The sequence below is a fragment of the Miscanthus floridulus genome, chromosome 10 (assembly GCF_019320115.1).
Source record: "Miscanthus floridulus cultivar M001 chromosome 10, ASM1932011v1, whole genome shotgun sequence".
NCBI classification, from domain to species: Eukaryota; Viridiplantae; Streptophyta; class Magnoliopsida; order Poales; family Poaceae; genus Miscanthus; species Miscanthus floridulus.
Window position 1 is genome coordinate 130,888,847 of NC_089589.1, and position 13,305 is coordinate 130,902,151.

At 43.4% G+C, this 13,305-nt stretch overlaps 2 protein-coding genes across 8 annotated transcripts in view; both read left to right on the plus strand.

Annotated features, from left to right (window-relative positions):
- The window catches only part of LOC136485719 (putative disease resistance protein RGA3), a 48,666-nt gene extending 38,168 nt beyond the window's left edge, over positions 1-10,498 (plus strand). The window contains exons 1-5 of one of the 7 annotated variants that reach the window (XM_066482567.1): positions 1,034-1,247; positions 1,503-1,531; positions 2,567-2,964; positions 3,158-4,019; positions 10,282-10,498. In XM_066482567.1, the coding sequence (XP_066338664.1) occupies positions 2,729-2,964; positions 3,158-4,019; positions 10,282-10,344 (1,161 nt within the window). In that variant the 5' untranslated portion in view covers positions 1,034-1,247; positions 1,503-1,531; positions 2,567-2,728 and the 3' untranslated portion in view covers positions 10,345-10,498. The other 6 variants (XM_066482565.1, XM_066482566.1, XM_066482562.1 and 3 more) reach the window with 6 other exon arrangements.
- LOC136485718 (disease resistance protein RGA2-like) lies at positions 7,180-10,056 on the plus strand. Its single transcript, XM_066482560.1, has 2 exons — positions 7,180-9,543; positions 9,685-10,056. Exon 1 carries the CDS (start codon positions 7,885-7,887, stop codon positions 8,791-8,793), a length of 909 nt encoding a protein of 302 aa, XP_066338657.1. The 5' UTR covers positions 7,180-7,884; the 3' UTR covers positions 8,794-9,543; positions 9,685-10,056.
- Positions 10,499-13,305: the final 2,807 nt, after the last annotated feature.

The window sequence follows — 13,305 nt, forward strand, 5'->3', positions numbered from 1 at the left end:
GAATGTATAGGAGTACTTTGTTAACTAGGACTACAGAGCAAGGCTAATAATACAGCTGGCTTGCTGGGTTCTTTATAGCCTTCTCTTAGCCCACTCATATAATAGTTAGCTCTTCACTATTAATACATGGTCCACTTATCTCTTTCATAAAGTTTTTTTTTGTTCTTGTGCCTAAGCCGGCTGTAATCTTATAGCTCGCTTCTCCTCTCTCCTCTCCCCTCTCCTCCACCTCAGCATCTAGCCAGCTTACAACATGCTATTATACTTGCTCTCAGCCGTGCTTTCCGCGGCCTCTAATCTTATATAAGACATAAGTATTAGAGTTCATATTATAACTATAACTAATAAAAATATGAATATTAATTAGCATGCTTTTTCCATTTTCTAACTCAACATGTGTATAGATACTATGTGATATCTCTTCAATTGTGATAAACCTATCAATTATTGATCCATATGTTTTGTCTTCCATATACATAGTTCTTCCCCTCAACATGACACCTCAGTGTATCTTCAATATCTATTTAGTTAAAACTTTCATTTTAGTTATAGTGGAACTACTTGTTGCATCCTATATGTCTAGATTTTAATTTTCAAATTTTAAATTTAATTATTACTAGAGTTTTTTATCATCAAGTTAAGTTCAAACCCAGTTCATCATAACAGCAGAGGTTAGTAATTATTTAGAAAACAATACTGATCCAACACTTATTATTATAAATGGTGATTAAGAGTGTACTTGCTAGATTTTCTGTTTTTGGGGTTACATATGTTATAAAAAAAACTATGCCTACATGAGGACCAATATGTTATAAAAAACCTGTCTACACGAGGACTAAGTGTGACAGGCGTATGATAGGATGGAGAAGATAGATGACAGGACACAAAACCTATTCTAAGAAACCTACTTGCTAGATTTTCTTCAATTATTGATTTCACATAGTCCTTTCATGTATATCTATGAAACCTACCAGCGGTGGTCGAGATCTATATCTATGCGAGCCCTGGGTTCACAGTTCACACACACGATGGCTGCTAGGTAGCGTGCTAGGTACCACCATCACGAACTATACAGACAACCCCTGTCCTCCTTATCAGACTCTCATCATTCACCACAAAGCGGCTTCGGCTTCACCAAGGGCAGCCCGGCGATCCAATAATCCTTTTATTTCCATGTACCAGAGGGAGAGGAGAGGAGACTACAACCTGGTGGTGGTATACAACTGAGATCCACGGAGAGTAGCAAGGTGCGTGTACATACATCTTCGTTGGATCTGCTCCGATCCGTCCGTCTATCTATATTTCTTTGCTCAATCAATGATGATGCTGAGCTCTATCCATCTAGCTGTATATATTCTCAAAGCCACAACTCGTCCTCTATACGCATGTATGCCTGCGTAGTTTATAGTGCCTACGTACGCAAGTCAGCATTTCTTCCTTTATTAATTTGCCTTCCTCTTTATTCGCACGCCCTCCTTTCTGATCAGCTGATTCTTTCTCAGATTCGATCTGCACTCCGGCCGGCGTTGGTGTGCGTGTGTCCACTATTTAATCTCTCCTTTTTTTCTCTCTAATATGCAAAACGTTTGTGTATCTCTGCATTAGGAGAAAGTTTGTTGTGATACAACGATGCGCCCCATGAAAGGTATAGTGAAGGCTCGTCCCACCGAGGCAAAACAAGAAATGACTACACTATTACTTGCTAATTAACGATCTAAATTGGTAGCCCCAGTTTTGATCCATTGACCCGCAGTGTGCCGAATGGTTGCGAGTAGATGCTGGACCGAGGTTGAAGATCCACGGAAGCACCATTCATTGCGCTCCTTCCAAAGTTCCTAGGCTACCAACGTGAGAGAAAGCAGTTCTCGGCTGCCGAAAGAATTTGGTGTGAATTTCTATAAATTTGGTCAAACATAAGAAAAATCCTACTTCTCAAACTAGTGAAAACAAAGCAGAGAAGAGTAGGGTACGTAAATCGAGAGATGCCACTAGTGAAAAACAATAGCAGCGGATCACCGTGCACACGACACGTGAAATGCTGGATCGATGAAGACAAACACTACATGTGCGTGCATGTGACCCCAGCAGGCCAGCTTCACTACTTTGTGGTAGTTCCGGCGCTCGGCCTGTGTAGATTACTGAATTTTTTTTCTTTTGTGAATAGATTAGTGAAGACTTAATTAAGCGGGCATGCATGTGATTCCAAATCTTTTAATGGCGTCGTTATATTACATCGATGAACGAGAAATATACAAAGGACCTGTCTCAGTCAGCTTGGTACTCCTCTACTCCATTCTCCCAGCTCTACTCCTATACATGGAGAATCGCTTCCTGCTGGACTTGGATCACCCATTCACGCATTCTCTTTTCCACACTTTCATTCCGCAAAGAGCCCTGCAATAAGAAGTTGAGGTCAGCACTTTCCTTCGCCGAAGTTTTGTCCACCTCCATTCCATGCACCTTCGACGACTTTGCTTATAGTTAATTTTTATACCATGTTATGTGCTCTTTAGGGATAATATTGATGCAAATCTGTGCTTATATATGTATGATCTACTACTAGCAGGTAGATAGGCTTGAGCCATGGCGGCCGCCCTGGATGCTTTAGCACCCTACGTGAAGAAGCTTATCGCGGACATGGCACAAGAAGAGGTGTCCGTGCTGCTTGGCGTCTTCAGCGAGATCACCAAGCTGGAGGACAACATGGAAGGCCTCAAAGCCTTCCTCAATGATGCCGAGAGGAGGCGCATCACCGACACGAGCGTGCAAAGATGGTCGACAAAGCTCAAGAACGCCATGTATGATGAGACTGACATCCTCGACCTATGCCAGCTCAAGGCTGACAAGCGGAGGGAGTCTAGAGGCGGTGGCAATGTGGAGCATAAGGGTCCGTTTGGTTGGGCTTTTGGGTTTGGCTTTTGGCCCTAAAAGCCAAAAGCTCAACCAAAGGGGCTGTTTTTGGAGGTAGCTTTTTCAGAAGCAGCTGCTTTTCCGTAGTACATTTTTAAAAGCTGGTTTGACCCTGCTTTTGGCTTTTAGCTTTCTGCTTTTCGAAATTGGTGGAATAAAAAGCTCTTCCATAGTTGTTTCAAGAGAGATAAAGATAGAAGCTATATTTTATACTTGTTTAACCAAACAGCTTTCAGCTTTTCTACAGCTCACAGCCCACAGCAGCTTTCCCACAGCTCACTGCCCACAACAGCTTTTTCCCACAGCCACAGCTCAACCAATCACACCCTAAGTCGCCCGGCTGTTTCCAGTCATTGCTCTTCTGCCTGTGGAATCCCATGTTCGCACACAAGATAGGCAGCCGCATCAAGGAGCTCAACAAGAGGCTGGAAAGCATCCACAACGAGGCGGACAAGTACAAGTTCAATATTGGCCTCGGTTCCAACCTGGAGCCAAGGAAGCTAACTGCTGCTGAGTTATCCAGCTATAGGACAAGTTCACAAGTCGACGAGTCAGCCATAGTTGGGGAACAGATAGAGAAGGATACAAGGGAGCTCGTCCAGGTGCTAACCACAGATGATGATAATAATCACAACATCAAAGTCATGTCTATCATCGGTGCAGGTGGCATGGGAAAGACTACTCTTGCTCAGAAGATCTTCAATGATACAAGCATCCAAGAGCACTTCATGACGAAGACGATATGGCTAAGCATCACTCAACAGTTTGACGAGGTTGAGCTACTGAGGACAGCAATCAAGCATGCTGGAGGCGACCATGGTGCCGAGACGGACAAAAACACTGTGACGGAGACCCTATTCCACACGCTGTCCAGTGGAAGGTTTCTGCTGGTGATGGATGACGTGTGGAGCCAGAAAGTGTGGAACGACGTGCTTAGTGTCCCAGTCAGAAATGCTAGCAAGAAACAACCTGGAAGCAGGGTCCTTGTCACCACAAGATCTGCACACCTACCCCAACTGATGCAAGCCCCCCTGCACCAACACCGTGTCAACCCTCTAGAGAATGATGATGCTTGGTCTTTGCTCAAGAAGCAGCTGCAGCCTGATCAGGTTAGTTGTCTATCCATACTTTATACAACAAGGCTATATACTTGATTTTGATAGAAAGCATATGGATCGGAGTTCCATTAAATCTAAGCATTCGTGCTAGGAACACCAGCTTATGAGATTACCAAAAGGAGACCAGTAAAACTATGATCTAGAAGAAATAATCAAATGTAACAACAAAACACTAGGATCAAGTTAGCTATTATTCACTCCAATGAAAGATTTAGTGCATGGCTAGCTCCGTATGAAGTCTAGCTATTTGAAATTTGATGGTATTTGAAATGTAACATCAATTATAGTCGAAGTTAATAGTGACCAAAATACCCCTGACTATTATAGTGCAACAATTAATAGTTATCTAAAAAATTCATAACTTTTGCATATGAAGTCGTATGAACATAAACTTTAAATATAATCAAAATTGTAGAGCTCAATAATATCAATAGCTTTGTAATTGACAAATTCTTTGTTTCAAACTATTTAGGTTGCCAAAACTTCCTTTGAAATAATCAAATTTTGACAAAATCTATAAATATAAATGATCTCAGATATTGACATGGTATATACGAAATTTGTAGTTATCAGTAGGATCTAAACTTTGTAGATGATAATTTTTTATCTGAAGTAATATAGAGTCTCTTCTTAAATTTTGAAATCCAAAATTTAGGAATTTCAAATTACTTCGAACATTGGAACAGACGTTTTAAAATGTTAAATTTCAAATTTAAAAATATAAAATAATAAAATGAATATTCAGCATTCTAAATAACTTAAGATATTCTAACTTTGAATTTAGTATTTGGGAAATTGATTTCATACTATAAATAATTTTCAATCCAAAACTTGTGAACAACAAAATTATAGATCTCACTAAGCACTACAATTTTGATATAATGTTCGCCTTCACCCAACTTTATATGCAATTATGAATTTTTGGATAACTATTAAAGGTTTGTATTATAATAGTCAGGTGCATTTGGGTCACTTTTAACTTCACTCTCCAAAGTAGTCCTTAGAAATATTATTTTAATAGCTACATTATCTAAGAACCAATTACCAGCATTGAAAAGTACTTTGTAGCCAAGACAACAGTGAGCAGTGTCCCTTAGCAAAGACCACCATTGAAGAGTGCCCTACCGCAAATCTTTACAAAATGGCACACTTTTAATATGTTGGCGAATCTAAGTGTCCTGGTCATATAGAAGGACCATGGTCAAATTACACTTGAGCGGGCGGAGCCTCCTTGAGTGGACGGAGCTTGCTATAGTGGTCGGCGACGTAGGCCAGACTCCCGAAGTTGAGGACCTGGCCCGGAGCGAAGGTGCTGGCCGTGATGGAGAACTCGCCGAGGAAGCGGACGCGACCGTCTAGGGCGGCGCCACTTGCTCTGGCGACGAGGCGGTGGCTCCGTCCACTATAGAGCAGGAATCACACTTGACGTCCTCCCCTACCTAGAGCGCCAGCTGTCATGGGATCAGAACCGCGGCAAGCATTGTTGTTTGTATTAGTGTCAGAGTACATGTCTCCAGTGTCTTGGGTGGACTCAAGAACACAAGAATCAACATAAGGGACACAACGGTTTATCCTGGTTCGGGCTCTCGGGTCCCTACGTCCAGCAGCTGATGATCCTTATACTCAAGAGCACCCAAAATCTGGGGGTTACAACATAGTGTAAGAGAGAGAGATTTGTAGGGGATCGCTCGGTGTTGATCCTAGGGAAGCCTCACCGCCGGTGGAGCCTTTCCCCTCGTCAAAGAGGAGGAAGACGATCGGAGGAAGGGGAAGGAGATCTCGGTGCCCCTCTCAGGGTGGATTTGCTCTTGATGCATAGCACAAACTGGTTTGCTGAGGAGTCCAACGATCCATCTCTGGATTGTCTAGAATTGTGTTCTGGAATCGTCCTCTCCCATCTTAGGATCCGATCTCCCCTTACATAACAAGGTAGGTAGGGTACATGACGGTTTGTGAGAGTTTAGCCTATGGTCTACATGTGCCGGAGTCCAGGATGGTCTTGCCGTGGCATCATGTGGACCGTGGCGATGTCGTGGAGCCGAAGAAGCCCTAGGCATCGTCCGGCTACTCTATTCTGACACGCTGAATGTCAGGCTGTGTCGGCTTGGACCGGTCTTCACCAGGTGCGCCGTCTGGAGGCTTCTTGGTGGCTAAGATAGCCGGCTTGGGGGGCTGACGCGCGATCCCGGAAACCCTGGAGACCCCGAGGCTAGCGGAGGAGTTTGGCTTCTTGCATCACGCCCAATGCGTGACCGTTTCGGAGGAGCGGTTGACAATGCCGCGCCCGCGGGGCAGTGCCCGGAAGGAGCTAAGGATCAGGTCCATGCTCCCTTCGATCGGGAGCCTGGGGCTCGGGCGAGCCCTCGAGCCCCAAGCAAAGGCGCCGGGCGTGCTCGGGCTCGGCCCAATGCCTTAGCCAGAGGGTGCGCGTGAGCGCACCCAATGGGTGTAGCCCCCGAGAGATCCGGGAGGGGTCGATCGTGGGATCTCTCGGTCGGGAACCCTTGATCCTATGGCTTAACATATCTCTATGTTTGGATTTCGTCAATAAGTAACCTCTAAATATAATGTTTGTCTAAATTATCCACCTATGTCATTACAAACCATAATGTAAAGTAGTCCAAAATTTACAACTAAATTACTCAGTCTACCATTTCTTATAAACCAAACTGAAGACCCTAAGTGTGCATATAAATGAATATTTTAATGCATCAAGTGCGTCCTAGTAGATAATGCCCAGATTTCGACTTTCGACTATCCTAGTCGTCCTATAGCTAATAATACCACGTAGCTGCCACACAACAAATTTAAAACGCAAAGAGACCATTTCCTGTAGCTGCCACTACAAAACTTTCTGTAGTATAGTCCTATTTCCCGAATGAGAACATTTAAAGCCCAATTGCAATGCACGGATTCCATATATTAGTCTTATGGGATTTTGCGCCCATTCATGCGGATTCCATTTGAAATCGGCCCGTTCCAAGCATAGTCTTGTGCTTATTTTCGAATAAAGGACGGTGCACTTCCAATACGTTGGCCAACCTACGCTTCATTGTTTTACTGAAGAAGCTTATTTACTTAGAGAAGTACATAAGCAACCTGATAGTTGTTAGAAATAATTAAGAAGCTTTAAATTAAATGTTGGCAGGTAGATGGAATTGATCAACTGAAAACTATTGGGATAGAAATTCTTGAAAATTGTGATGGCTTACCATTTGCAATTAAAGTGATTGGGGGTCTATTGAGCACAAGATACCCAAGTGAGCATGAGTGGAAATCTGTATTGAACAAGCCAGCTTGGTCACTGACCGGACTGCCTCCAGAACTCGACAACCGGCTATACTTGAGCTATGAGGACTTGTCTCCTCAGATAAAGCAATGCTTTCTGTACTGCTCACTATTTCCTAAAGGTGAAGAAATTATTGGAGCTGTAGTAACTCGAATGTGGATTAGTGAAGGATTTATCCAACCTTTGGATGGTAGTAGTATCATTTCACATGAGTATGGGTTCGAAGAGATGGCAACTGAGTACTACCGAGAGTTAATAAAGAGGAACCTTTTACAACCTATAAAAGGATATTTGCTCACTGGATACCGGTGCACCATGCACGATGTGGTCCGCACCTTTGCTGAATACATGGCAAGAGAAGAATCACTAGTGGTGGTGGTTGGCAGAGAACAGGCTCCTACTGGTATGCATGTGTTATGAACGACGTATAAGAATATGAAGTAAAGAATCAAGCCACAGAGGAGACACACGATTTAACGTGGAAAACCCCTCCGATGTGAAGGGAAAAAACCACGGGCACCAACCAGCAACAATCTCACTATCTCAAGAGTTTTGGGTTACACGCCTATGGCGGCTTACAAGAGAATCAAGTCTCCACGCTCCGGCCCAAGCCTCCGGCGACGGGCCTCCGCTTCGCTCCGTCAGAAGCCCGGCCTATATCCTGGAGTGAATTTGGAACAACTCCAACAGCATGTCCGTCGCCTCTCCATAGAACAGACCGTATCAGTACTGGATTGGGGCATTTTGCAAAGGCGAGAGTCACTTAGGACATTAATTATAAATTCTAGAGTAAACTTTCATCTTCCTGGTGACTCGCTGAGTAGTTTCTCTAGCCTGCGGGTACTGTACATATGGTCTGCTGATTCTAATAGATTGGTTCCCTCTCTATCTATGTTGAAGCACTTAAGATACCTTCACTTGGAGGAAACTGATATATCTTGGCTACCAGATGATATCCAGAAGATGAAATTTCTACTGTACATTTCACTTGGTTACTGTAAGAAGCTATGCTATCTTCCTGGAAGCATCATAAAACTTGTGCATCTAAGATCTCTTGACATCCAAGGATCAAATGTTAATATCATTCCTAAGGGGTTCAGTGAGTTAACAAATCTGAGGTCACTTTATGGCTTCCCAGTACACGTGGACATGGATGCAAGCAAGAGCTGGTGCAGTTTGCAAGAGCTGGAGCCTCTCTCTCAGCTTAGGGATCTTACATTATATGGCCTAGAGAAGGTGCAGGACAGCCGGATGGCTGAAAAGGCCATGATTAGCAGCAAGTGCCACCTTGGGTGTCTAGAATTGAACTACAGTGTAAGTAGACATACTATAGGGACAGGTGGTGCTGAGGCAGAGCAGCAGCAACAACAGAGTGTGACCGAGGAAGTCTTGGAAAAGCTCTGCCCTCCAACCTGCATACAGAATCTTACTTTGAGAGGGGGATACGTTGGTCGCCGGCTACCAGACTGGATGTGACGCTGGAGAACCTGCCTTGCTGCACCCAGCTCCCTGATGGTCTGTGCTGCCTCCCAAGTTTGGAATTGATGACCAACAAAGATGCGCCAGCCATCAAGCACCGATGCTAGTACATCTGCACCGTTTCGTAAACTGAGACGGCTGTATTTGGATGGGCTACGTGAGTGGGAGGAGTGGGAATGGAACGACTGTGAGGAGCATATGGATGTGGAAACTGCCATAGCCATGCCTTGTCTGGAGAGACTCCAAATCAAAAACTGCAAGCTGAGCTGTCTTCCACCAGGCCTCGCCAGCACCAAGAGGCATACTCTTAGAGAACTATGGCTGTACGAGCTCACCAACCTGACACACGTGGAGAACATCCCTTCAGTTGTGAAACTTGACGTGTTTGACTGCCCTGAGCTGAAGAGGATCAGCGGCCTCTCCAGGTTGCAGAAGATGAGGATCACTTGCTGCCCAAAGCTGGAGGTTCTAGAAAGTGTCCCAGCAGTCGACAGCCTTCGACTGGAGGACGCCACCATGGACACGCTTCCGTAATACCTGCGAGCTGTACACCCAAGGTATCTCGAGATGGGTTGCAACAAGAAGTTATACGAATCCTCCTCATCTCCAGGTAGCTCTGAATGGAAAAAGATCAGCCTTATTCGAAAGTGCAGTATCAATTGATTGAAGATTCAGATACAGATTCGGATGAACATTCAGATCATGCTAAGGACTGACACCTGCATCGAAGACATCTAATGCGTCCAGGTAATTTAATTTGCACCCTTTCACTAGCCGAAAGTGGATTCAGATATTAATTGTTGCTTGTACCTCAATTCGTTGCATAACCACACTAATCTCCATGCATCGATCACTTATACGTACGTCAATTATATGGGTGATTAGCAGGGAGGAGAATCATTCATCCGACCATACACAGGCACAGGCACTGCGGGGCGTCAAATAACATGGTGTTTGAACGAAGTGTTGAAACAGCCTCCTCCTCTAACGAGAAGGCATCCACAGTTGTTAACAGTCAATTGTCTTAGAATATAGATCTGTGTCCTCTGTTCATCTTCTCCCTCTTCAAGTCACGTTTGTATATTTATTGTCTCCTAAATTTCTGTTGATGGACGAACATTACCTTTTTTCTTGTACACAATTATAAATCATCTTAGGCAACACATGATGCTTCCAGCTACATGGGTCACTAAGAGCAAGAGGCTTTTAAAGATGGACAAACTTTGGCCCCCGTTTGGCAGGGCTCGCTTAGTTCGTATTCTAAAGTAAACTTTATTTATCCCAGTAATCGATATGCCATCAGTTTGGTACTATCTGCTTGCTCTTGCTTTGGCCAAAAATCCAGTTGTATGGGTGAGTGGCGCACTCTACTCAGTTGTGCAGTTTTTGGGCCCGGTTTTCATTCAAAAAACTGAACAGGCACTTGTTTTTGTTTTTTTTTTTTTGTGTAATAAAAATTGTGGCTAAGCGTTTGCCATCCCTTAGGAAAAAAAGACACACAGGACTCTGTACAGATTGCCATGGGCTGGACGACGCTTGGAATTATAATATGGTGAAGCAGAGTGCTGAATAGAATCCTTGTGCCCAAACTTTGGCACTAGTGTTTTCATATTCTTTTGCTCGCATATTTGTAAATTAATTAAGGTTCCGCCTTGGATTGTTATAATGAACGGACATGTGGTGATGAACGAAACGTTCTGTAACCAAGGTTGTCCTCTGCTTCGTAGCCTGCATCAACAAGCCCATGGGTGATGAGAGCATGTACAGACCTGGCATGCATGGGAACCATGAAATGAGAAAAGACGTACAAACAAATATATATGTTATGAACGACGTATAAGAATATGAAGTAAAGAATCAAGCCACAGAGGAGACACACGATTTAACGTGGAAAACCCCTCCGATGTGAAGGGGAAAAACCACGGGCACCAGCCAGCAACAATCTCACTATCTCAAGAGTTTTGGGTTACACGCCTATGGCGGCTTACAAGAGAATCAAGTCTCCACGAAACCCTAGCAAGGGTGTATATACCGCTACGCTCCGACCCAAGCCTCCGGCGACGGGCCTCCGCTTCGCTCCGTCAGAAGCCTGGCCTATATCCTGGAGTGAATTTGGAACAACTCCAACAAACTCCACCTTGAGACAAATTTATCTTGTATCATAAATCAACCCTTCATCCTGAACATAACAAAGATAGAAAAACACTGGTGCCAACAATAGTCTCTTGGACTATCCAATTAAACCAACTAAGCTTGAGCACAGCTCAAACTTAGCAACAGGAACAGGTTTTGTCATCATATCAGCAGGATTATCATGAGTACTAATCTTGCATACCTTCAGCTTACCTTCTTCAATCACATCACGCACAAAATGATACTTGATATCTATGTGTTTAGTTCTCTCATGGAACATCTGATCTTTAGTGAGGTAAATTGCACTTTGACTGTCACAGTGCAAACTTATGCAAGATTCAACTCCACAAAGCTCAGCGTACAAACCTTTCAGCCAAATTAATTCTTTGCACGCTTCACAAATAGCCATATATTCTGCTTCAGTAGTAGACAAAGCAACAACTGACTGTAAAGTAGCCCTCCAACTCACAGCACAACTGCCAACAGTAAACACATAACCTGTAAGTGATCTTCGCCTGTCCAGATCAGCAGCATAATCAGAATCCACATAGCCAATAAGACCCTTATCAGTTCTTCCAAACTTTAAACAGGAATCTGCTGTGCCTCTGAGGTACCTGAAAATCCACTGAACTGCCCTCCAATGTTCTTTGCCAGGATTAGACATATATCTACTAACAAGACTCATAGCATATGACAAATCTGGACGAGAGCAAACCATGGCATACATCAAAGACCCAACAGCACTAGAATAAGGAACCCTTGACATGTATTCAATCTCTGCATCTGTACTATGACACTGAGCAGCTGACAACTTAAAGTGAGGTGCAATAGGGGTACTAACAACCTTAGCATTTTGCATGTTGAAACGCTGAAGAACTTTCTTGATATAATTTTGTTGACTAAGAAATAGCAAACCAGATTTTCTGTCTCTACTAATTTCCATACCAAGAATTTTCTTAGCACTACCAAGATCTTTCATATCAAAACCACTACTCAATAGCTTCTTTAACTTACTGATTTCAATCTTACTCTTGGCAGCAATCAGCATATCATCAACATATAACAGCAAATATATAGGTGATCCATTAACATGCTTGATGTAAACACAGCTATCATACTTAGATCTTTTAAAACTGTGTGCTAACATAAATGAATCAAACCTCTTGTTCCACTGACGAGGGGACTGTTTTAAACCATACAAGGATCTCTTCAACTTGCACACATATTTTTCCTTGCCAGGCACTATGAACCCTTCTGGTTGGTCCATGTATATGTCCTCCTCAAGCTCTCCATGCAAAAACGCAGTCTTCACATCTAACTGCTCAAGCTCAAGATCATGTGAAGCAACAATACTAAGGAAAGTATGAATTGAACTGTATTTTACCACTGGAGAGAACACATCATTGTAGTCAACACCCGGAATTTGACTGTAGCCTTTAGCAACTAACCTTGCCTTATACTTTGGAGGCTCGCTTGGAGATAAACCCTCCTTTCTCTTGAAGATCCATTTACAGCTGATGGTCTTCTTATTCTTAGGCAAAGGTACAATCTCCCATGTACTGTTCTTCTCAAGAGATTGCATCTCCTCATGCATAGCAGAAATCCAATTCTCAGTATCACCACAACGAATAGCTTCTTTATAGGTTGCTGGCTCATGAACATTCTCCACCTGTTCAGCACAACTCAAAGCATAGTAAGACAAATTACACTCTTCAATAAGGCGCTTAGGAGGTGCAATTGTCCTTTTTGACTTGCGTTGAGCAATAGGTAAATCCTCCTCTAACTGCAAAATAGGAGGAGTTTGCTGAACATCATCATGAGCATCATCCTCAGCAACATCATTATCATGGTCACCATGCTCATCAACAGGCTCCACCTGCACACCTGTATCATCATCAACATGCTCCACCTGCATGCGCATACGCTGCAGCTCTTTTTCTGGAACATGATCTGAGGGCAAACTGTCAGTAAACATCACAGATTCATTGAAAACAACACTCCTGCTCATAAAAGTCTTTCCTGTTTCAGGATTCCACAATTTATAGCCTTTGACTCCCGAACTATAACCAAGGAAAAGACACTTAACAGCTCTAGGCTCTAATTTTCCATTATCAACATGAGCATAAGCAGTGCATCCAAAAACTTTCAACTGTGAATAATCAGCAGGCGTACCAGACCATACCTCAATAGAAGTTCTTTTATTTAGTGGAATAGAAGGCGACCTGTTTATCAAGTAACAGGCAGTATTAGCAGCTTCAGCCCAAAAATGCTTGCTCATCCTGGCATTAGACAGCATGCAACGGGCCTTGGATATGATGGTTCTGTTCATGCGTTCGGCCACACCATTCTGTTGTGGAGTATGGGGTATGGTGTGAT